The sequence below is a fragment of the Ctenocephalides felis genome, unplaced genomic scaffold (assembly GCF_003426905.1).
Source record: "Ctenocephalides felis isolate EL2017-DRISC unplaced genomic scaffold, ASM342690v1 CF-g0.4_SCAFFOLD_01170, whole genome shotgun sequence".
In the NCBI taxonomy this organism is placed as follows: Eukaryota; Metazoa; Arthropoda; class Insecta; order Siphonaptera; family Pulicidae; genus Ctenocephalides; species Ctenocephalides felis.
The window spans coordinates 36,068,372-36,091,168 of record NW_020537324.1 but is presented as its reverse complement, the minus strand read 5'-3'; the positions used below and the strand labels follow the sequence as shown (position 1 = coordinate 36,091,168).

Genomic DNA, 22,797 nt, shown 5'->3' with positions numbered 1-22,797 from the left:
AAGGTCCAGTCTGGGGTTGAAAAAGGGCATTAAGAATTGTATCATCCTCTGAGAGCGGTCAGTTGGTCCACGCGCCAGGCGCTGGACCCGCTTTGTGTATAGTGGTGTGTGTGTTGTTGCCAGGAGAGGAGAACCCGTTCCAGTAAAGGTCAGATGTATTATTGGTTTTATAAACTATTCCCTCCGTTCCGTTCCGTTATCGTTACTCCGTTGATACCGTTTTATGTTAGTAATTAATAAAGATTGTGAGTACGTTAGGTTTTAGGCAAAGGGCATGACAGTACGTAGGTATTGTCATGCCGTTACACCTGTAATGATTAGTAATGATTAAATAAGCTAAAAGTACATTCTGTTTCATTCGCGTAGTTAGTTGGCTTTTCCACAGGTAATTACAGGGTGTTTAAAGAAGTCGGGTTAAGGAGTTGGTGTAACCCTTTCGTTGGGGATGCAACGCTAGATGTAATAATGGAAGTCGTTGCATATCCCCTAAGAAAGGGGAGCATCACCCCTTTTAATTCGTCACAATGGTGAAAACGCATTCGATACCCCATAAACCCCCTCACAATTTTTTAATAATTTTAATAATAATTATTTTTATTAAAAGCTAAGCGAGTCGCTCCCACTAGTTACGTGTATAAGTTACGTTAATTTTCTGATAGATGTTTTTTTTTGTTATAGTACGTTTTTCGGTAAATTTAGTAAATTTTTAAAATTTGAATATTGCGTTAATAACGTGGTAATTTAATTGTTTTTTCTATGTGTATCACTACTTGCGTTTATCTGTGTATTTTCATTTTTTTATTGTGTACTTTTCGCGGAGACGTGGTAGTTTTAATTTTAATAGAATTTTACTACGTTGAAAATATAAGTGATTTTTTTTAAATATGTTTTGGGTGTGGAATTTTAATAATGGTGATAATCTAGTTAATTTTATTAAACCAAATCTATGTGTTTGTTTGGGATTTGCGTCGATGTTAAAATTTGTTACCTAATATTTGTTAAGATTAATCCTAAAAAGTAAATAAAATTTTCGAATTTAAAGTTATTTAACTTATTTAAAATTATTAAACTCATATTTATTTAACCTATTATGTTTATACATTACAAAAAATGTTCAAAGTATTATTTTTATTTGTAAAATCAGATTTCATTTGATTGTTGTGTGCGCTCATTCTATTTTTTTTTTTCTTTTCTTTCTTTTTCTGGATATAATATTACAAAAATGCAATTAATTTATTTTAAAGGGGATTTATTTACTTGTTTGTTTTGTTCCATTTTGTTTCCCCTGGGTATAGAAGAAACTCGGTCAAAAAACATTCATATCAATTTCAATTTCTGTAAAGCCACTTATAAATCGTCAATATTCAAGTATTTTGTTTTGATAGGCTAGTTCGAAAGATTTGAAACACATTGCCCCCAAAATATATTTCGTTTTCTTCGTAAATCTCAAGTTCCGTACACTTGACCCTATGCCACACACAAACGTTTTTTTTTTCTGTCTTCGAAAACAGTTAATAGGCAAATATTTTGTTTCAGTAATCTCTAGTATGTTTCGTTGACATATTTATTCAAAGACTGTAAATATATTTGCCTGTGCCCTTTTTTTTCCGCTAGTGCACTCAAAATTTGACCTGTGAAGAAATTACGGTCGCTAGAATTCGATTCGCTAGGCGCCAGTCGACGTCAAGCGAACAGCCTCTAAGTGCGTTTTTTTGCACATGCCTGGCGCCAAAGAGATACTATAACATTTTCATACGCAAAACTTTCACTTTTTGTAGATTTTTTTTTTCATACTAAATAATATATTTTTATAATTAAGTAGTACAGATAACCGCAAATAGTATTGAGTTGTTTTTATTATTATTATTTTATTTTTTTTTTTTTTCGTTTTGTTTGTATTTCGTTAATCTCGTTCGCGAAAGTTTGACGAGCCCTGTAATTACATAATTTTTTCGAGATGATCTGCGAATGAGACAGAACTACTTAGATTAGAACATGATAGGTATAGAGTAGTCAGAAAAATACATAATTGATTATGCCAGTAAGATTGATATTTTTTTATTATTTTTTTAGTTTGTAAGTTAGGAAGATTTTCATATTTTTAGTTAAGATTTATTAGGTATAGGATTATTTAAATATTACATAATTTATTAGGCTAGTAAAGATTGATTTTTTTTCTCTTGTTATTTGTACTTTCTTAATAAGTTAGTAACATTTTAGTTAGGATTTTGATAGGTTTAGGATAATTAGGATTAGTTTTGTTTTATATAATTTGAAATATGGGTTTTATAATGCAACATTGGCATAAGTTTTGTTTTTTTTTTATCATTGAAAGTGAAATTAATTGAGTTTTGTATCGTCGAGAATTAACCAAAGAGTTAGCAAATATTTTAAAAATGGAGTATGTTTGTTTTATTGTTGTTCACGGAGGGAATAGTAGTTAGCATGTCTATGATTTGAAAATGAAGTGAATTTTCGAGGAAACGCGCGGTAACAAGGGGCGCAAAGGCCGCGTATGTGGAAAAAAATTGCGTAGAGAACGCAAAGAGTTTAAAAAAAAAATGTATTAGCAGGCAGAAAGTGCCGAACCAAGATGTTAATGTTATTTTCGAGTTTATTGTAACTTTTTTTTCTCTTAATCGTTACATCATAGACATGCTAATTGTATCTGACCAGCTGGAGGGTTGTGTAATACATTTGTATTATGTAATTGGTTTGTAGTATTAGTATGTTTTTTATTCGTTTTTTTTTTTAATATTTTAATGTCGTGTATTTTCGTGTTTTTTCAGTAGGGTGATGCAATAATGAATCTAGTTTTATCGATTTAATATTGTACTTTTCTATTATTTTCTTTCGTTTTTTTTTACGCGTATTAATGGCGTTCTCATTCCCGCCGGAACGTCATTGCTTAGTGCTCAATTCGCGGCTTCATCTAATTGATCTTATTTATTAATTAATAATAGGATACGACTTTTCACCATAATTCATAATGGCAGCTAAGGCGATCAGTTCGACCGACGATTATGTGGCTTGGAAACCAAAGGCCTAGAAAACCTTGGTTAAATAGAGCGGGTGGGCAGGTGACATTTCCCTTCGAAAAGTCGTATTTCTACGAACACAGAGACAATTGCAAAGGTAGAACCCGGATTTGCAATATACGTAGCTGTAGTTCGGCAATTAGATGAACGTTCATGTATTGTTCGGAATGATACGTGAACGGCTAAAGGCATTTTTTCGCTCTCGTTTTTTTTTCGCTTTTTAAGAACTATATTCTTTCGTTGATCATACTAATTTTTTTTTTTATACTAAGTTTTATGTTGCATTTTACTATTTTTAATATTTTACTATTTCATAATAAATTAGTTTTATATCATACGCGTAACTTCGTTACTTTTACTGTTTTTATCCTACTTATCACTATTGCATTATCCGCTTTGTTCGCCACTTTTAATATACTAGAATTTTGTTTTTTTTTTATATTTATATATTTGTCGTTGTGTTTTTTTTGCCGTGCGTTCGCGAAAGGTTTGGTTTGGTTTACGGCTAGAGTTTATGGCCTATGTTACAAGGCGTTGAAGGTAATGAGAGTATTGAGGGCAATTGTTAGTTGAAATGTTGAATATAAGGTGCCCAAATCGTTTATGTTTTATTTTCGTCGTATGTTTTTTGTTCACTGATAATGTTACCGTAAATCAAACCAAACAAACGTTTGTAGTGTATTACCGCGTTTATACCGTCGGCGTTTTGTTTAATCTTCGTGACGCCCTTTTATATGGACATATTACGTTTTTATTTTTATTGAAAATACTTTAATTCTGTCTCGTCAATAGTTATTGGCTCGTGTTTTTGACCGCCCAATCCAGATTAAGGGATCCGATATGGCAAATAAAAATAATGAAGAAAGAAAGTATTAATCGAAAGAAACAGGAATGGATAATCTTAGATAGGGTGAAGTTGATATTTGGAATCAGGGTTAATTATACTTAAATAAATAGGTTTGTTTGTATAAACAAATATGTAATTCAAAGGATCGTGTCGTAGCCTTTACCATCTTTTTTTTAATTATTTATTTTCATTTTTTTTTCTCTTTTCTTTATTTTTTTTATAAGAATAGCCCGTAGACAGCCCGGCTGCCGAGCGACGTAGCGCTAAGTCGTGGAGGGCCGAGGCAAGCGATAGGGCACTCGCGGTAAAATAGTTGGACTCGAGTCGCGAACGAGTACTACAAAATATCGTGAGAGCTCAACAAAAATACCAAATTTTATAGTAGGCCAGTGGGTATTAGGGAACACCGAAGTTCGTAGATAAGGCCAATCAGACTAACTACAACATCCATGGCACGGGCCTTATAAAATAGTTTATAAGTTTCCTGCCTTAATTATAAGATTGAGCGTAAAGTTAGAAATAATTACAAATACGACACGGTCCACGTTAGCAGAATAAAAAAATATTTTGGTCGCGAACCAAGCCACTAAAAAATGTTTCTCTCACTTCTCTTTTTAATATATAATGTATAGGCACTTATATATAGATGTACATATGTAAATAGTTAAATATAATTAGAGTAATAGGTTTAATTTTAAGATTCCCCCCATTAGATAAGTCGTAAAATTAAGAAGACATATAAGAAGTTATAGTGGGATTTTTGTTTGTGGAGAGTAGGTTGTTGCAACAGAAATTGTATAAATATAAGTCTGCAGGCTTATATCGGGACGCCATATCGGATTTACGTTTTTGTTTTATGGTTATATATGTGAGTTGAAAGCTGGGCCCAGTAGTCCACGAGCGAGGACCATTGAGATGTCCGAATCGATGGACGCGTACGGTTTCAATCGGGGAAACCGCCCTTAATCAACCCCGCAGCCGTCGAATTATTATGTAAATTATTATGTATTATGGATTATTATGGAATATGTTTGGGAAGGTACCTTCAGCGAAGACCGGGATGGCGACATAGGTCGCAGCACGTCATCTCCCGTCAAGGGGGCAATTTGGGGTACTTTTGTGCCGGGCTGAGGAACCCCAGGTGTGTCACGCTTACATAGGTGTTAAGTGTAAGTGCCATTTGTTTTTGGGTGGGCATAGACGGTCGGTCTAGAGATATTAATATTGGGATGGGGCTCTGCGGGGGGAGCAATGAAGGAAAACTAGATCCTAGCCCCCATCTGTGGTCTTGTATTTGGGGGGCAATCACACCAGTAGAGGCTGAATTACAGTAAACGTCGCGTCCGTAAAAGTAATCTAGTTATTTAAATAATTGTATTTTGTAAATTGAGGAGTATTTTTGTTTCTTGTTTATTGTCATATTAGTTTCGTTTTTTTTCTTGTCAAAGTTTTTCCGCGCGTTACACAGTAAAAGATTGTCCATATCATCGGGTTCATGATTTCTGGCGAACTGATTTATAATTCGGGCTACGGTTATTCCATTAATTCTAATACTACAACCAAGAAAATAGGTGACAGCACACGCACATAGGATAAGATTGCGTTTCAAGGAAACGTGTTACGAAAAATTGTACGAAAAACGATTGTACTTCGAATATTTTTTTTATTAAATTTTTGTCTTTTGTTAGTCTGTGTTATATAACTACTTTTTTTTCTGAGTCTAGTCTTGTCTTTCCTTTTTTTTCTGAATTTGCTGAGTACAGTTTTTCCCAACACGGTTTCTTTGAGAACGAAATAGGTTAAGATAGTCTTAAGCAAACGGACTTATTTTTGTATTGTAATTTTTGTGTTACTGAAGGATTTTGTTTTCGTTTTTTTTGTATTAATGATGTTGATGTATTTTTTTATCAGACTTGTGTATATGTAAGTTTATGTTTACTAGCTGCTACGTGTTTTGAGTTTGTAATCAAAGGGGGAATAGCTTACCAGGATTCTAGGAATATCTGACCGGAACCACAACACCTGAACGATGGCCAGCACACAACCACAACTACAATCATCGTCCAGTAGCCAAGGCTCACACTTGAAGCCTTGAAGCAAACTCAGTTAACCTAGCCAACCCAAAGACGAGGACCAAAGGGCAAAACAGGACCCTACGAAAAACACCGGAACAACCCGGAAAAAACCAGGAGAGGGCAATAATTTCAACTTTGAATTTAAGAGCCGAGGCCGACTCTACTGTGACAGGGGGGCGTGTAACGACAATCGGTATTGTCGTCAAAAGGGTTGCATAACCACCAGTGCAATGACGCTCCCCCACCACGCCCAATAGGGATGCCAATATAAGGTCCAGTCTGGGGTTGAAAAAGGGCATTAAGAATTGTATCATCCTCTGAGGAGGTCAGTGGGTCCACGCGCCAGGCGCTGGACCCGCTTTGTGTATAGTGGTGTGTGTGTTGTGCCAGGAGAGGAGAACCCGTTCCAGTAAAGGTCAGATGTATTATTGGTTTTATAAACTATTCCCTCCGTTCCGTTCCGTTATCGTTACTCCGTTGATACCGTTTTATGTTAGTAATTAATAAAGATTTGTGAGTACGTTAGGTTTTAGGCAAAGGGCATGATAGTACGTAGGTATTGTCATGCCGTTACACCTGTAATGATTAGTAATGATTAAATAAGCTAAAAGTACATTCTGTTTCATTCGCGTAGTTAGTTGGCTTTTCCACAGGTAATTACAGGGTGTTTAAAGAAGTCGGGTTAAGGAGTTGGTGTAACCCTTTCGTTGGGGATGCAACGCTAGATGTAATAATGGAAGTCGTTGCATATCCCCTAAGAAAGGGGAGCATCAACCCTTTTTAATTCGTCACAATATAGATGAGAATTGAATAACAAATGATCAAACAACTAGTGTTCATGACATCGTGCCTTAAGGCAAATTGCTGGAACTTCCAGTACCAAGAAGTTTTTAAACTAGTAGGGCGCATGGGTTTTTAAACTAGTGAGACATCGTGCCTTAAGGCAAAATGCTGGAATTTCCCGTACCAAAAATTATTATTTTTGTAAAAACGATTAACATTTTTGAAAAAAATTTACTTCAAAAAAATTAGATTTTTGGGAAACTATAGATTTGACAAAAAATTACTTTTTTTGAAAATAATTTATTTAAAAAAAAATTTCTTTATTTTGGCATATTTTGGAATTTCTGAACTTTTTTTCAAAGCAATCGTACTGCTTTAACTGTATAGAGACAAAATGTCAAAGCGCGTAAGCGCCGCGTCGCCGTCTAAAGGATGAAAATTGGTACGGAACCCATAGGAATGTAAACAAAATTTATACTTATTGTTAAAATTTCTATAAAATATCTGATAATATGATGTGCATATGTCTAATGATCATTTTTGAACTCCAAATGGCATTTTTTTTTACTTTTTTCATTAGATTTTCAAAACAGCTAAACCTGCCTTCATGAAAAGTTGATTAATTCCTCATCTTGTCAATACAAGTAAAATGTTTTTTAAATTATTAAAATCGGACGCTCCGTTCTGTTAAAAACTGAGTTACCATTTTTGGCACTTTTTGCCCCGTATCTTTGAACGGCTAGGCCTACCTTCGCCAAAAACTAATTAGCACGTCTCCTTATCAATACGAATCGAATGTTTTTTGAATTATTCAAATCGGTTGATCGGTGTTCCCGAAATCGTCGACGAAAATTTGTATCCGCACACATACATCCATTTTTTCTAAGGTATGCCAAAATATTCAGTAACCTTTGAAACGTAAAAATATATAAAAATTTTCATTTTCGATTTTTTTGCGATTACTATAACTTGCCCTACGGGAAGTTATAAAGATTCAATTTTTTTAGAAATTTGAAAAAAAATAAATCATTGAGATTCTTAAATTTTTTTGAAAAAAAATGGCCTTTCCGAAAAATTTGGTTTTTTTATACTTTGAAACATTTTTGGAAATTTTGAACAGTTTTTTAAAGCAATCGTTAGATACGTAAAAACTAAATATTGAAATATCTATATAATATGTGATCATTTGATGTGCATATGTCTCATTTTTGTCCGCCAAATCACATTTTTTTTATTTTTTTTATTGGATCTCCGTAACCGCTAGACCTTTCCTTTCCAAAATTTTCACTAGTTTTTCATTTCGTCTGTACAAATAAAATGTTTTTTGAATCATTTAAATCGGACGCTCCGTTCACTCAAAAATTGAATTCCAAATTTGCCAAAAACTAGCCAGCACGTCTCCTTATTAATTGGAATCGAATGTTTTTTGAAATATTCAAATTAGTTGATCCGTGTTTTCGAAGTCGTCGACGAAAAATTGTATCCTCCCGTGCATAAAGAAACACAAGCAAACACAGGCACACACATAAATTCATTTTTTCTGAGGAAAGCCAAAAACTTTGAATCGTAAAGATATATACAAATTTTCAATTTTGATTTTTTTGCGATTATTATAACGGGAAGTTAATAAAGCTACAAAGATTTTATGAAAAATAGTAGAAACGCGAACTATGTCATTGTTTCCAACTATGTTTCAGGATATTTTAAAAAAGCAGAATGATCTGACTATTACATGCCTCTACGTAATGCTCTACGAAATTTTATTTTATTAAATATTATTACCTAAAATTAAATTAAAATATAGAATTAACTTCTCATAGAAAAGTTATAATAATCGTAAAAAATAAAGTATTTTTTTAATATATTTAAAGTCCTTCTAAACATTATGTAATACCTTAGAAAAAATGATATATGTGTTTATATGTATGTATGTATGTTCAGATACAATTTTTAGCTAACGATTTCGAGAGCACGGATCAACCAATTTGTATGATTCAAAACACATTTGATTTCTATTAGTGGGCAGACGCGCTGGTTAGTTTTAGGCTAAGTCAGGTCTAGCCGTTTCGAAGAAACGAAGTAAAAAAAATCAAAAACGGAAATTCAGTTTTTGAGAAAACGGAGTGTGCGATTTGAATGTGAAAACATCTCACTTGTATTGACGGAATGAAAAATTGGTTAAAGTTGGTAGACAGTTCCAGCGGTTTCGGAGATCCAATTAAAAAAGTTGAAAGAATATGATATACATATGCACATCAAATTATCAGATATTTTTATAATGAGTTTAAATTTATTTAGGGTAGGGCGGGGCTAGTTGAGCAAATTTTTACTTAAACAGATGTAGCTCCTCAATGAAAAGTCTCAATAAATTGCTATACGGCTTAATGGATTTGTTGTTTATCGCATAACAAAAGTGTTAATACTAGTTTTTGGTAATAAGTAAAATTTAAAAGCTATAGCTGTTTGAATGCAAAAAGTCAAGTATGCTCAATGTATACCATAGGTGGGGCAAGTTGAGCACTAAGAAAGTATAATGAAATTATAGGTTCAATGTCGATTAGTGATGAAATAAAATAAGTTTTTAATAACCAGTTCTATATTTATAGTCTTCATTGACAGAGAAAACAAAACTTATAGTAATTTGCTTTGAATAATTAACGATTAAATAACTTAGGAATTATTTTACCATTATATTCAGTATTTTTGTTTAAAATCATTATTTCGTTATATGATTACTCATAGACTTAGCTTAAATCTTAAAAATAATAATTAATTTCTTGAAGTTAATGGTAATTGTCCTAGTGACAGAACAAGTTTAGCAACTATGCTCAACTAGCCCCAACTCGGAATTTCAAAATAAAAGTGAACTTATAAAAAACCGTGAGAATTATTCCCAGAATCTCTGTGCATATTAAAAGTACTATAATTATATGGAAGAATAAAATTTACCTGGTTAAAAATAAATAACATTTAATAAAATAAATACTTTAGGTAGACGACTTTTTGGTCTCAAAATAAACAAAACGGCCGTGAGTCTCACTCATTTGTCCAGCGGCCACTAGCGATCGCGGGATGTTTATTTCTCCCAAACCTCTATCTTTCCGCCATATAATGCCTAAATGGACGGTGAATTGTTTGAATCGGAAATACGGAGCAAAGAGTGCAGAAAATAGAAATCGAATTTTTGAGAGAACGGAGTATCCGATTTGATTCATCTAAAAAACATTCAATTAGTAATGATTGGGAAAAGTGTTTATTAGTTTTTGGCAAAGGCAGGCCCAGCCATTTTGAAGATACGGAGCTAAATACGTAAAAAATGGCAGTTTTTGGGAGAACTAAGCGTCCGATTTAAATGATTCAAAGAACTTTCTGCTTGTCTTAACAAAATAATTGATTTTGGAAAAAAAAATTTTGTTCCAACTTTTTTTTTATTTTATTTTATTTTTTTATTTTTTAGTTTTTCGTATATCGAAAATATTTCAGATTTTATTTTTAATTATGACTATAGTTCTAATATACTTTACAAATAATTTCATCTCTGCAATTCAGTTTATATAATTCTTATAAATATTAGACAATGTTACAATATTTATAATAATCTATTTGAAAACATACAGTATTCCTCGAACATTTCGTTACGGTACGGGAAGTTCCAGCAATTTGCCTTAAGGCACGATGCCATAATTGCCTCAAGACAGAATTCCACTTACAGCTAGTTTCACTTTTTTATTGGATCTCCGAAACCGCGAAATCTGGCTTCCAAAATTTAATCAGTTCTTCGCTTCGTCAGTACAAATGAAATGTTTTTTGAATAATTCAAATCGTACACTCCGTTCTCTCCAAAACTGAATTAACATTTTTGGCACTTCTTACCTAGTATCTTCGAAACGGTTCGGCCTGCCTCTGCCAAAAATTAATCAGAACGTCTCCCCATTAATACGAATCTAATTTTTTGTGTTCTCGAAATCGTCGAGATAAAATTGTATCTGCACACACACACGCACACATACATCCATTTTCACTAAGGTTCAGAATGCCATAATGTTCAGAAACCTTCCTTTATTAATATATTTTTGCAGCCTCAGCTAAAGTTCTATAAATTCAATTTGCTATGTTAAATAATTGTTTGTTCAAGCTCCGCGACTTTTCATAGAACCACTTGTATCAGCAATTTATAATTTGATTAGGTTATTTAGCTAAATATTCTTACATAGTGTTTCATATAGGCAGATTGACGTAAACGTATAAGCAAGAATAGGATGGGTTAAAGAATAAAAGTTTAAATAATACTAAAGTATAAATAATTATTTGTTATCTATAATATATTATATAGTTTTATAGTTATACAGTTAGTTAATATAGTAATATAATTTTGTTTTTAGTACAATTATTGAAATTTAAAAACTAGTGGTATATGGCATCGTGCTTTAAGGCAAATTGGTGGAACTTCCCGCACCGTAACAAAACGTTCCACGAATATTAAATATTTTCAAATAGATTATTATAAATATAAAGAAATTATATAAACTAAATAGCAAAGTTAAAATCATTTATTTAAAATATATAAGTGAGCTTTAGAACTTTAGCAAGAATTAAAATTAAAATCTGAATTATTTTCGATACACAAAAAAAATTTTTTTTGAATTGTTTTTTCAAAAGCAATTGTTTCGTCAACACAAGCAGAAAGTTTTTTGAATCATTCAAATCGGATTCTCTCTCAAAAACTGCCATTTTTGTACATTTAGCTTCGCATCTTTGAAACGGCTAGACCCGCCTTTGCCAAAAACTAATCACCACTTCTCCCCATCATTACGAACTGAATGCTTCTTGGATCATTCAAATCGGAGCTGGACCTGTCTTTACCAAAAACTAACCAGCACGTCTCCCTATCAATAGGAATCGAAAGTTTTTTGAACCATTTAAATCGATTGATCCATGCGCCCGAAAACGTGAACGAAAAAATGCGGATCTACAAAACACACACACATCCATTTTTTTAGGTATGCGAAAATGTTCAGAAACCTTCAAAACGTGAAGATATGCGATTCGATTTTCGGCCCATTACTATAACTACCCTACTAGAAGTTATTAAAGCATTCACTCCCACAATAATTAACAAAAGCAAAATAATAACAGACAAAAATAAACTATTGCATTAAGAATAACTTTTGGCAGAACAAGACAATTTTAAAATAGGTTTGGAAATTGTAGCAACATGGTGCAACTACTTTATGCGACATCTAGCAGATGTGACGCTTTTATTAAATTTTTCACTCCACTCCCAAGCATGTTAAAATTCTAATTAATTATTCATTCTCAAATAAATAGATAGCCAACAAATTTATTTGTAGTAATAGTAATGCTTCATTAGTACTGCTTTCATTATATTACATTATATTATATTACATTATACCCGAATCATAATTTGTATGTACTAGATAAATATTGAAACATCATGCAAATTGAACTGAAAATTTACTAAATATTTATTGTCAAATGTTATTGTCATTATAGTCTAAAATAAGCAAACTCAGTTTTTAGAACTAATACTATCCTTTTTGAAGTAAAACTTCTTTAGGCGCGACAAGGGTGTAAATCCGTACAAATGCAACGGAAGTCCGTTACGTCTGAACTGTTCGTCATTCGCTCTCGATGAGATCATTTCTATACGAGTCGATTGCGATTAGTCGTCGTGTATGGGAATAGCAATCTGTCGTTGTATCGATATCAACAAGGAAATTGGAATAGATAAATAAACATTTCAAAGTTACATCGTAGTACAAATCTTGATTTAATGAAAAATGCCTGAATCAGAAGAATATTTTACCCTGATCCTTGAAAACAAGTTATAAATTAAATTATAATAAAACAATAAATTCCATTCTAAACTGAAATTTTATACCATCAAAATTCAAACTATACTGACTTAATATCTATAAAGATATGATTCAAAAAGAGTGCGATAAAGTATAATTGTTTAAATGTTTCGATTATTTTAGTCGAAGCCCTACATTAAATTGCATTTAGAGTGAAAAGTAAGTTTTTATGCTCGATTTCAATAATTGATAACTTTGCTTTAAGTTAAATATGATTAGTTATTCAGATTAGTTCACCAACAAATGTTTTTCCTTAGAAAATTTAGCTGTCATAATGATGATTTTTATTGAAAAGGGTGCGTTGAGTACGGTTGTGACAAATTTTGTGGATACGGTTGTGACATGCATTTCTTATTATTTTCAGGTGTAGATTAAGCAGATCAAAAATTCTAACTTAGCGAACTTCTCATAACCAACTTTACTAACAGTAAGACAAAATTCTTAATAAAAAAGTAACATAAAATTCAATTAAGATAAAAAGATTTCGCAAAGAATTCTTGTTAACTTTGTCTAATAAACTATGTTTTGTTATATGTTGTTATATATTATTAACTTCACGTAGGGTAAGTTATAATTATCGCAAAAAAATCGAAAATGCAAATTTGTATATATCTTTACGTTTACCTTTAGAAAAAATTGATGTATGTGTGTGTGTGTTTGTGCATGTGTGTGTGTGTGCGGCGACAAATTTTCGTCGACGATTTCGCGAACACGGATTAACCGATTTTAACAATTAAAAAAGCATTCGATTCTTACTCATAACGGCAGGTCTAGCCGTTTCGGAGATATGGGGCAAAAATGCCAAAAATCGTATTTCAGTTTTTGAGATAACGGAGCGAAATGAACAACTGGTAAAATTTTTGTAAAGGCAGGTCCAGCGTCTCCGGAGATGGAATGAAAAAAGTGAAAAATAATTTCATTTGGCGGTCAAAACTAGTGTTCAGTCATATATATACATCGTATTATCATATATTTTATAAAGATTATAATAATAAGTACAGAAATTTCTAAATTTCTCAAAAATCTAATTTTTTCTAAGTTTTGCAAAGTTTTTTTTAATAATTTAGTTTTCGAAACGGAAAGTTACAGCAATTTGCTTTAAGGCACGATGCCATGCACCGCTAGTTTCATTTAAATGTGTTCAGTTATATATTATTGCTATTAACGACAATAAAAGTCTTTGCAATTACAATTGCTTTTAACCCTTATTTTGTATAATTTGATTTTATGACTAAACCATCGTGCTTAAGGACAGTATTTCAGTATTTCCACTAGGACAAGTTTTCGAATGATCACTTAATTTAGTTTAATCCCAGCTAAATGGTAAATTAACAAGATTATAACTGATCAAAAAAAGTGGCACAACCGCACCCAGTGTCTCCTACATATGTAGATTAAAATTTTTAATTTTGTTGTTTAACCTAATAATTAAACAGCATCGCATTAATTAAATGATGCAGCTAATATTAAAATTCATTTAGAATTAAAAATGAAATATTTGACTTTTTTAAAAATAAAAAAAACTTATTATTTCTTCCTGTACTATTTTAATATACACGTTAATGCTCGTATATCCCACCTGGTGCTTCTAATCAGGCGAGGGTGCATCTTAACATGTAGGGCGGCATGTGCGGCATGCGGAATTCCCGCAGCACAGATTAATTAATTACATTCGGATGCAGAGTGACTGCATGTCACTTCCGTATCCAACTACAAACCCGCACCAAGCCGAAACAGGATATGTGATAGGCGGATTTACAATCCAACGGTCTCACCGGTATTCTGGTAAACCAACATGCGGTGGTTCATAAATTTAAAATAATTCTTTAAATAAATTACACATATTTGTAAGTTCATAATTTCACAAATAAACATATATATTAATAGAAATAACTAGTGGAGCATGGAATCGTGCCTTAAGGCAAAATGCTGAAGCTTCCGAATGATACAAATCGCTCCGTTCTCTCAATAAATCAGATACCATTTTTAGCACTTTTTGCCCCGTACCTCCGAAACGACTTGACCTGTCTGTGAAAAAGCTAATCAGCACGTCTCCTTATCAATCGAATCGAATGTTTTTTAAATTATTCAAATCAGTTCACCTGTGTTCCTGAAGTTGTCGACGAAAATTTGTATCCGCACACACACATACCCGCATCCATTTTTTCTGAAATATGCCAAAATAATCAGAAACCTTTAAAATGCAAAGATATATAAAAAACTTTATTTTCGATTTTTGCGATTATTATCTACGGGAAGTTAAGAAGTTGATTTTGCCTTAAAATAGACCAATGTTATGGCAAGGCTATGTTATGTAGCAAATTTCATACAAAATCGTACTAAACACTGTTCATATACGTGAATGACATCCTGATTATGTTTGAGAGCATGGAAGAGCATCATCATCACCTGGAAATAGTGTTTGAGCGAATGCAAGAGCACTCATTTGTCATCAATATTGAAAAATGCGTCATGGGCAAGGATGGAGTAGATTTTCTGGTGTAGAAGGTTAGTGCAAATAGCTATTCTCGATCAACACACCGAGTGGACAAATTTTTAAACTTACCACAACCAACCACAGTTCTGGAATTGCGTAGGTTTCTCTGAATGATGAATTACTACAGGAAGTTAGTACCGAAGGCAGCAAGAAAACAATCACCGTTAAATAATTATCTACAGAGTTCAGTGAAGAAGGACAAAACTACAATTGTCTGGAACCCAGAATCTCTTCAATTCAGTTCTCTTTTAAGAACTTAAAGAAAGCACTTGCAAATGCAGCACTACTTCGATATCCAGATGCTTCAGCCAACATTTGCTTGATGACGGATGCCTCTGCAACAGCTATAGGTGTTACTCTGGAGCAGAAGAAAATGATGCCTGGCAACCCATTGGTTTCTACTGCGGAAATTTAACAACAACAGAACATAAGTATTCAACATACTTGGCATATTTGCTATAATAAAGCATTTTGAATATCTTCTGGAAGAAAGATATTTTAAAATCAAAACTGATCACAAGGCAATCACATATGCATTTCAGCAAAGACTTGAAAAGGCTTCAGATAGACAGAGACGCCAATTAGAATAAATTTTCCAGTTTTTTACTGATATTGTATATGTGAAAGGTGATGAAAATATAGAAGCAGACACCCTCTTAAGGATAAACACAATAGAAACGCCAACGAAACTGTCAGCTGAAGAAATAAGCATTGAGCAGAGTTTGAACCCAGAATTAAAAGTATTACTTGATGGAGAAACATGTTTAAAACTCCACAAATTGACATTGGATGGTTTTCCAATATATTGCACTATCGAGTCTAATTTTATTAAACCTTATCTTCCACAGAAACTCCACAAAACTGCATTCGACATAGTACATGGTATTTCTCATGCAAGCATCAGGACTACATCCAAAGATGTACACAAACGATATGTATAACCTAGAATTAGAAAAAATATTGCTACTTGGACTGGTCAATGCATCTCCTTACAAAAGTCCAAAGTTCACAAAGACAACCGCTTCAATCCTATGCACATTCCTGTACCTGATCAAAGATTTTCTCACATCCATATTGATATAATTTACTTACCAAATATTAATGGTTTGCCATACTGTTTAACAATTATAGGCAGATTTACAAGATGGCCGAAAGCTATACCACTCAGAGATATCACAGCTGATACAGTCACACAAGCATTGTTTACGTGCTGAATTTCAAGATTTGGGACTCCAACAACAATAACTTCTGACCAAGGCACACAATTTGAGTCTGTTCTCTTCAAGTCCTTGGCTCAGGCAGTTGGAGCAAAGAAGGCACGTATAACAGCTTACCACCCTCAGGCTAATAGAATCGTGAAACGCTGGCATATGACATTGAAAGCTGCCCTGGTGTGTTCTACTGAACGGTGGATCAAGATACTACCTTACGTGCTACTTGGTCTACGATACTCACTTAAGGAAGACATAAAGGCATCAGCATCAGAAATGGTCTACGGAACTACGTTGAGACTTGTTTATAGCCATAGTATCATTGATTATAATTAATTTTCATGCAATATGTACTTTATTCCTACTATTATCAGCAACACAAGAAGGGCCTGCGTGGCGCAATTGGCTGGCGCGTTCGGCTGTTAACCGAAGGGTTGGTGGTTCGAGCCCACCCGGAGGCGTTAAGTGAGTATTGTTTATACCCACAATTTTTCAATAAATCTTGTTTACACCCATTAGTATCGATGATTATAATTAATTTTCATTCAGTGCTTTACTCCTACTATTATCAGCAACACAACAAGAGCCTCCGTGGCGCTATTGGCTAGCGCGTTCGGCTGTTAACCGAAACGTTGGTGGTTCGAGCCTACCCGAGCGCGTTAGGTGACTATTTTTTATACCCACAATTGTTCAATAAATCTTGTTTATAGCCATTAGTATCAATAATTAGAATAAATTTTCATACTTTACTCCTACTATTATCAGCAAAACAGAAAGAGCGTCCGTGGCGCAATTGGCTAGCGCGTTCGGCTGTTAACCGAAAGGTTGGTTGTTCGGGACCACCCGGGGGCGTTAAATGAGTATTGTTTATACCCACAATTATTCAAGAAATCTTGTTTATATCCATTAGTATCACTGATTATAATCAATTTTCGTGCAATATGTACTTCACTCCTACTATTATCAGCAACACAAGAAGAGCCTCCGTGGCGCAATAGGCTAGCGCGTTCGGCTGTTAACCGAAAGGTTGGTGGTTCGAGCCCACCCGGGGGCGTTAAATGACTGTTTTTTATACCCACAATTGTTCGAGAAATCGTGTTTATACCCATTAGTATCAATGATTACAATTAATTTTCAAGCAATATGTACTTCACTCCTACTATCATCAGCAAAATAAAAAGAGAGCCTCCGTGGCGCAATTGGCTAGCGCGTTCGGCTGTTAACCGAAAGGTTGGTGGTTCGAGCCCATTCGGGGGCGTTAAGTGAGTATTGTTTATACCCACAATTTTTCAATAAATCTTGTTCATTTCCATTAGTATCAATGATTATAATTAATTTTCATGCAGTACTTTACTCCTACTATTATCAACAACGCAACAAGAGCCTCCGTGGCGCAATTGGCTAGCGCGTTCGGCTGTTAACCAAAAGGTTGGTGGTTCGAGCCCACCCGGGGGCGTTAAGTGAGTATTGTTTAAACCCACAATTTTTCAATAAATCTTGTTTATTCCCATTAGTATCAATGATTAAAATTAACTTTCATGCAGCACTTTACTCCTACTATTATCAGTAGCACAACAAGGGTTTCCGTGGCGCAATTGGCTAGCGCGTTCGGCTGTTAACCGAAAGGTTGGTGGTTCGAGCCCACCCGGGGGCGTTAAGTGAGTAGTTTTTATACCCACAATTGTTCAATAAATCTTGTTTATACCCATTAGTATTCATGATTATAATTAATTTTCACGCAGTACTTTACTCCTACTATTATCAGCAACACAACAAGAGCCTCCGTGGCGCAATTGGCTAGCGCGTTCGGCTGTTAACCGAAAGGTTGGTGGTTCGAGCCCACCCGGGGGCGTTAAGTGAGTAGTTTTTATACCCACAATTGTTCAATAAATCTTGTTTATACCCATTAGTATTCATGATTATAATTAATTTTCACGCAGTACTTTACTCCTACTATTATCAGCAACACAACAAGAGCCTCCGTGGCGCAATTGGCTAGCGCGTTCGGCTGTTAACCGAAAGGTTGGTGGTTCGAGCCCACCCGGGGGCGTTAAGTGGGTATTGTTTATACCCACAATTGTTCAATAAATCTTGTTTATACCCATTAGTATCAATGATTAAAATTAATTTTCATGCAGCACTTTACTCCTACTATTATCAGCAACACAAGAAGAGCCTCCGTGGCGCAATTGGCTAGCGCGTTCGGCTGTTAACCGAAAGGTTGGTGGTTCGAGCCCACCCGGGGGCGTTAAGTGACTGTTATTTATACTATCATCAGCAAAATAAAAAGAGCCTCCGTGGCGCAATTGGCTAGCGCGTTCGGCTGTTAACCGAAAGGTTGGTGGTTCGATCCCACTCGGGGGCGTTAAGTGAGTATTGTTTATACCCACAATTTTTCAATAAATCTTGTTCATTTCCATTAGTATCAATGATTATAATTAATTTTCATGCAGTACTTTACTCCTACTATTATCAGCAACGCAACAAGAGCCTCCGTGGCGCAATTGGCTAGCGCGTTCGGCTGTTAACCGAAAGGTTGGTGGTTCGAACCCACCCGGGGGCGTTAAGTGAGTAGTTTTTATACCCACAATTGTTCAATAAATCTTGTTTATACCCATTAGTATTCATGATTATAATTAATTTTCACGCAGTACTTTACTCCTACTATTATCAGCAACACAACAAGAGCCTCCGTGGCGCAATTGGCTAGCGCGTTCGGCTGTTAACCGAAAGGTTGGTGGTTCGAGCCCACCCGGGGGCGTTAAGTGACTGTTTTTTATACCCACAATTGTTCGAGAAATCGTGTTTATACCCATTAGTATCAATGATTACAATTAATTTTCATGCAATATGTACTTCACTCCTACTATCATCAGCAAAATAAAAAGAGCCTCCGTGGCGCAATTGGCTAGCGCGTTCGGCTGTTAACCGAAAGGTTGGTGGTTCGAGCCCACCCGGGGGCGTTGAGTGAGTAGTTTTTATACCCACAATTGTTCAATAAATCTTGTTTATACCCATTAGTATTCATGATTATAATTAATTTTCACGCTGTACTTTACTCGCACAATTTTATCTCTTTGACTGCTAGAATCTAACTGATTCGATCAAATTATAGAGTAGTATTAAAGATTTATTTTTTTCACATTTATGTAAAAATCACGTTTATCGGAGCCTCCGTGACGTAATTGGCTGTTAACCGAAAGGTTGGTTCGAGCCTACCTGGAAATGTTTATTGTACATACCCAATAGTATTCACTATTTATAACTAAATTTCAAATACTATGTACTATAAAAAGCATCCCGAGAAGAGCTTCGGTGGCGCAATTGACTCCGTGACACAACAATACGGAAGGACTCGGTATGTAAAACGTTTTGGCCTTAATTTCACGATTCGCATACACGCGACTCCTGTGCTTTTAAACCACTTTGATAATGATCGAAACAGGCAAGTGTTTTATGCGCACAATATAAGCAAATAGTTGTATAAGGTGCCTTCTATGAAGCTATACGGCGACGTATAATTATTCAATGTTGTATAAAACGCAATTACGTATAATTTAAAATAGAGTCGAGGGCAAATTAGATTTTTTATGGTGATTTATATGTTGTAGTATATTTAAATACTAGGTGTAAGTGGCATTTTGTCTCAGATAAAATGCGTAATCTTTACGATATATGTAAATAATCGCATAGCACACACATACTTCGTCTAATTCTGGTGTCAAACGATTCAAAAAGTCTTGAAACGTCAAGAAAACATAACGCCTAAATACATTCAAATACGAGTATATAGAGAAACTTCAATCAAAAATATATAAAAAAACTTTCAATAAAAAGAAGAAACTCTTGTAGTTAGCCTTGTGTGTAAAATGGTGCAAATGGATCGAAAAAAATCGATCCGATAATTTTCAATTACTATAGACCAATAAAATTAATAATTAACTTCCCGTCGGATGTGTTATTGTAATCGTCCAAAAATCGAAATTGAAAATTTTTGCATAATTTTACGTTTCAAAGGTTTCTGAACATTTTGGTATACCTTTGAAAAAATGGATGTACGTGTGTGTCTATATGTATGTGTCTATATATATGTGTTGGATACAATTTTTGTCCACGATTTCGGGCACTCGAATCAACCGATTTGAAAAATTCAGAAAACATTCGATTCCTATTGCTGGAAAGATGTGCTGATCAGTTTTTGGTAGAGACAGGTCCAGCCGTTTCGAAGATACGAAGCACAAAGTGCCAAAAACGGTAATTCAGTTTTTGAGAGAACGGAGCGCCCGATTTGAATGTTTCAAAAAACATTCTGCTTATATTGACGAAATAAAGAATTGATTAAATTTTTGGAAAAGCTGGTTCTGGCGGTTTTGAAGATACAGTATAAAAAGTAAAAAAGTATATTTGGCGGTCGAAAAGATTATAAGATTACCAAGATTTTAAACTTCCCGTAGGGCAAGTTATAGTAATCGCAAACACAATTCAAAATAAAAAATTTTATATATCTTTACATTTCAAAACCTTCTGAAAGTTTTGGCATAACTTAGAAAAAATTGATGTATGTGTGTGTGTGTGCGTGTATGTGTGTGTGTTCGGATACAAATTTTCGTCGACAATTTCGGGAACACGGATGAAGCGATTTGAATAATTCAAAAAACATTCGATTCGTATTGATAAGAAGACGTGCTGATTAGTTTTTGGCAAAGGCAGGTCTAGCCGAGATATGGGGCAAAATGCAAAAACAGTAACTCAGAGAACGGAGCGTCCGATTTGAATAATTCAAAAAAACATTTACTTGTATTAACAAGATGAAAAACTGATTAAATTTTCATGAAGACAGGTCTAGCATTTTCGGAGATCTAGTGAAAAAAGTAAGAAAAATGCCATTTGGCGGTCAAAATGATTAATAGACATATGCACATCAAATTATCGGATATTTTATAGAAATTTTAATAATAAGTATAAATTTTGTTTACATTCCTATGGGTTCCGTACCAGTGTTTATCCATTAGACGGCGACGCGGCGCTTACGCGCTTCGATATTTCGTCTCTATGCAGTTAAAGCAGTACGATTGCTTTGAAAAAAAGTTCAAAATTTTCAAAATATTTCAAAATAATTTTTCTTCAAAAGTCTTTTTTTTTTTTAAAAAAAGTAAGTTTTTGTCAAAAATTTATAGTTTCTCAAAATCTAATTTTTTCAGAGTATTTTTTTTTTTTTAATAATGTTTTTCTTTTAGGTACGTTTTTGGTACGAGAAGTTCCAGCAATTTGCCTTGGCCAAGGCACGATGCCATGCGCCCCACTACATTTTTAACGTTCACTTGTACCGTTGAAACAATTATCGAAATTTTCGGACAATAATCAAAAATGTACAAAGTTTTATACTTTTGTATATAATTTAAAATTAACAATTTATTTTAAAAATGTATATATTTCATATGCGTTATACTAATCGTGAGAAATCTACCCTCAGACAGATTCATTCGACATATTAATGTAAACATTTTCAAGCGATAAAATCTGTAGTGTTTATAATTAACTATTTGAAAATATTCAAAACAATTATTATTAATCCTTGATCAATATTCATTTTTATGATTTTTCCCTCGAGTATTTAATTCTGGTACGTAAAGTTCCAGAAATTTTGCCTTAAGGCACGATGCCATGTACCACCTGTTTGACATTTAGCTGTACCTGCTTCTTCTGGCACGATACAATACATACTTACATACACAATTAACATTAATGTATCCGAAGCAGCAGCCGACATACCCACAAGAGAGGATATAACCATATCATTGCCTGCTATGCACGACGCAATTAATTACCCATTGTTGTTACATTTTTAATTCGAATAATATATCGTATTCATAATAATAAACCTTATCTAAATGTATTCCAAATATTGAACAGATTTTTGAGTAGGTAGAAGGTTATTTGTTTCGATATCTCGAATCCGTAACGCAACGGAAGTGCGTTACGGCCGAGTCGAGTGCCAATGATTCGTCATTCGCTCTCGATGATATCATTTCTATATGAGTCGATTGTGATTAGTCGTCGTGTATGTGAATAGAGATCTGTCGTTGTATGCGTACCGGCTTGAACGTTGTATGCGTACCGATACCAACAAAGAAATCGGCATAGATAAATAAACATTTTAAAGTTACATCGTAGTACTAATCTTGATTTAATAAAAATGCCTGAATCAGAAAAATATTTTACACTGTTCCTTGAAAATAATAAAACAAATTAAACATTTGAACTAAACGTAAGTTTATTGATTGGAAATTATTTCATATTATTCGTAGTTTCTATAAATCTTTGAATTTGTAAAATGGAAAATATTTTTTAGGCAAGACAGATATTATAGCTGTTCAAAGAATGACATTATCGCCAGCAAAAAGTAAAAAAAATAAGCAGTCAATAAATGTATGTTAATTTTAATTCATGAAGTTCCTCAAACACAATTA

General features: G+C 33.9%; 1 protein-coding gene and 11 non-coding genes across 12 annotated transcripts in view; 11 read left to right on the top strand and 1 right to left on the bottom strand.

Annotated features, from left to right (window-relative positions):
• LOC113367160 (SAP domain-containing ribonucleoprotein-like) overlaps positions 1 to 15,567 on the bottom strand; it is a 44,410-nt gene extending 28,843 nt beyond the window's left edge. The window contains exons 1-2 of the mRNA XM_026608790.1: positions 15,561 to 15,567; positions 15,386 to 15,517 (exon numbers count right to left, since the gene is read on the bottom strand). Coding sequence (XP_026464575.1) covers positions 15,386 to 15,517; positions 15,561 to 15,567 — 139 coding nt within the window. The remainder of the gene's footprint in view (positions 1 to 15,385; positions 15,518 to 15,560) is intronic.
• A 1,740-nt stretch (positions 15,568 to 17,307) lies between these two features.
• Trnan-guu lies at positions 17,308 to 17,381 on the top strand. The gene has a single exon. It is a non-coding gene; the product is annotated as a tRNA-Asn (tRNA).
• Positions 17,382 to 17,511: 130 nt separating this feature from the next.
• Trnan-guu lies at positions 17,512 to 17,585 on the top strand. The gene has a single exon. It is a non-coding gene; the product is annotated as a tRNA-Asn (tRNA).
• Positions 17,586 to 17,709: 124 nt separating this feature from the next.
• Trnan-guu lies at positions 17,710 to 17,783 on the top strand. The gene has a single exon. It is a non-coding gene; the product is annotated as a tRNA-Asn (tRNA).
• Positions 17,784 to 17,907: 124 nt separating this feature from the next.
• Positions 17,908 to 17,981, top strand: Trnan-guu. The gene has a single exon. It is a non-coding gene; the product is annotated as a tRNA-Asn (tRNA).
• A 124-nt stretch (positions 17,982 to 18,105) lies between these two features.
• On the top strand, positions 18,106 to 18,179 carry Trnan-guu. Its single transcript has one exon. It is a non-coding gene; the product is annotated as a tRNA-Asn (tRNA).
• Positions 18,180 to 18,303: 124 nt separating this feature from the next.
• Positions 18,304 to 18,377, top strand: Trnan-guu. Its single transcript has one exon. It is a non-coding gene; the product is annotated as a tRNA-Asn (tRNA).
• A 124-nt stretch (positions 18,378 to 18,501) lies between these two features.
• Positions 18,502 to 18,575, top strand: Trnan-guu. The gene has a single exon. It is a non-coding gene; the product is annotated as a tRNA-Asn (tRNA).
• Positions 18,576 to 18,618: 43 nt separating this feature from the next.
• Positions 18,619 to 18,692, top strand: Trnan-guu. The gene has a single exon. It is a non-coding gene; the product is annotated as a tRNA-Asn (tRNA).
• A 124-nt stretch (positions 18,693 to 18,816) lies between these two features.
• Positions 18,817 to 18,890, top strand: Trnan-guu. Its single transcript has one exon. It is a non-coding gene; the product is annotated as a tRNA-Asn (tRNA).
• Positions 18,891 to 19,014: 124 nt separating this feature from the next.
• Trnan-guu lies at positions 19,015 to 19,088 on the top strand. Its single transcript has one exon. It is a non-coding gene; the product is annotated as a tRNA-Asn (tRNA).
• A 128-nt stretch (positions 19,089 to 19,216) lies between these two features.
• On the top strand, positions 19,217 to 19,290 carry Trnan-guu. Its single transcript has one exon. It is a non-coding gene; the product is annotated as a tRNA-Asn (tRNA).
• The last annotated feature ends 3,507 nt before the right edge of the window (positions 19,291 to 22,797 follow it).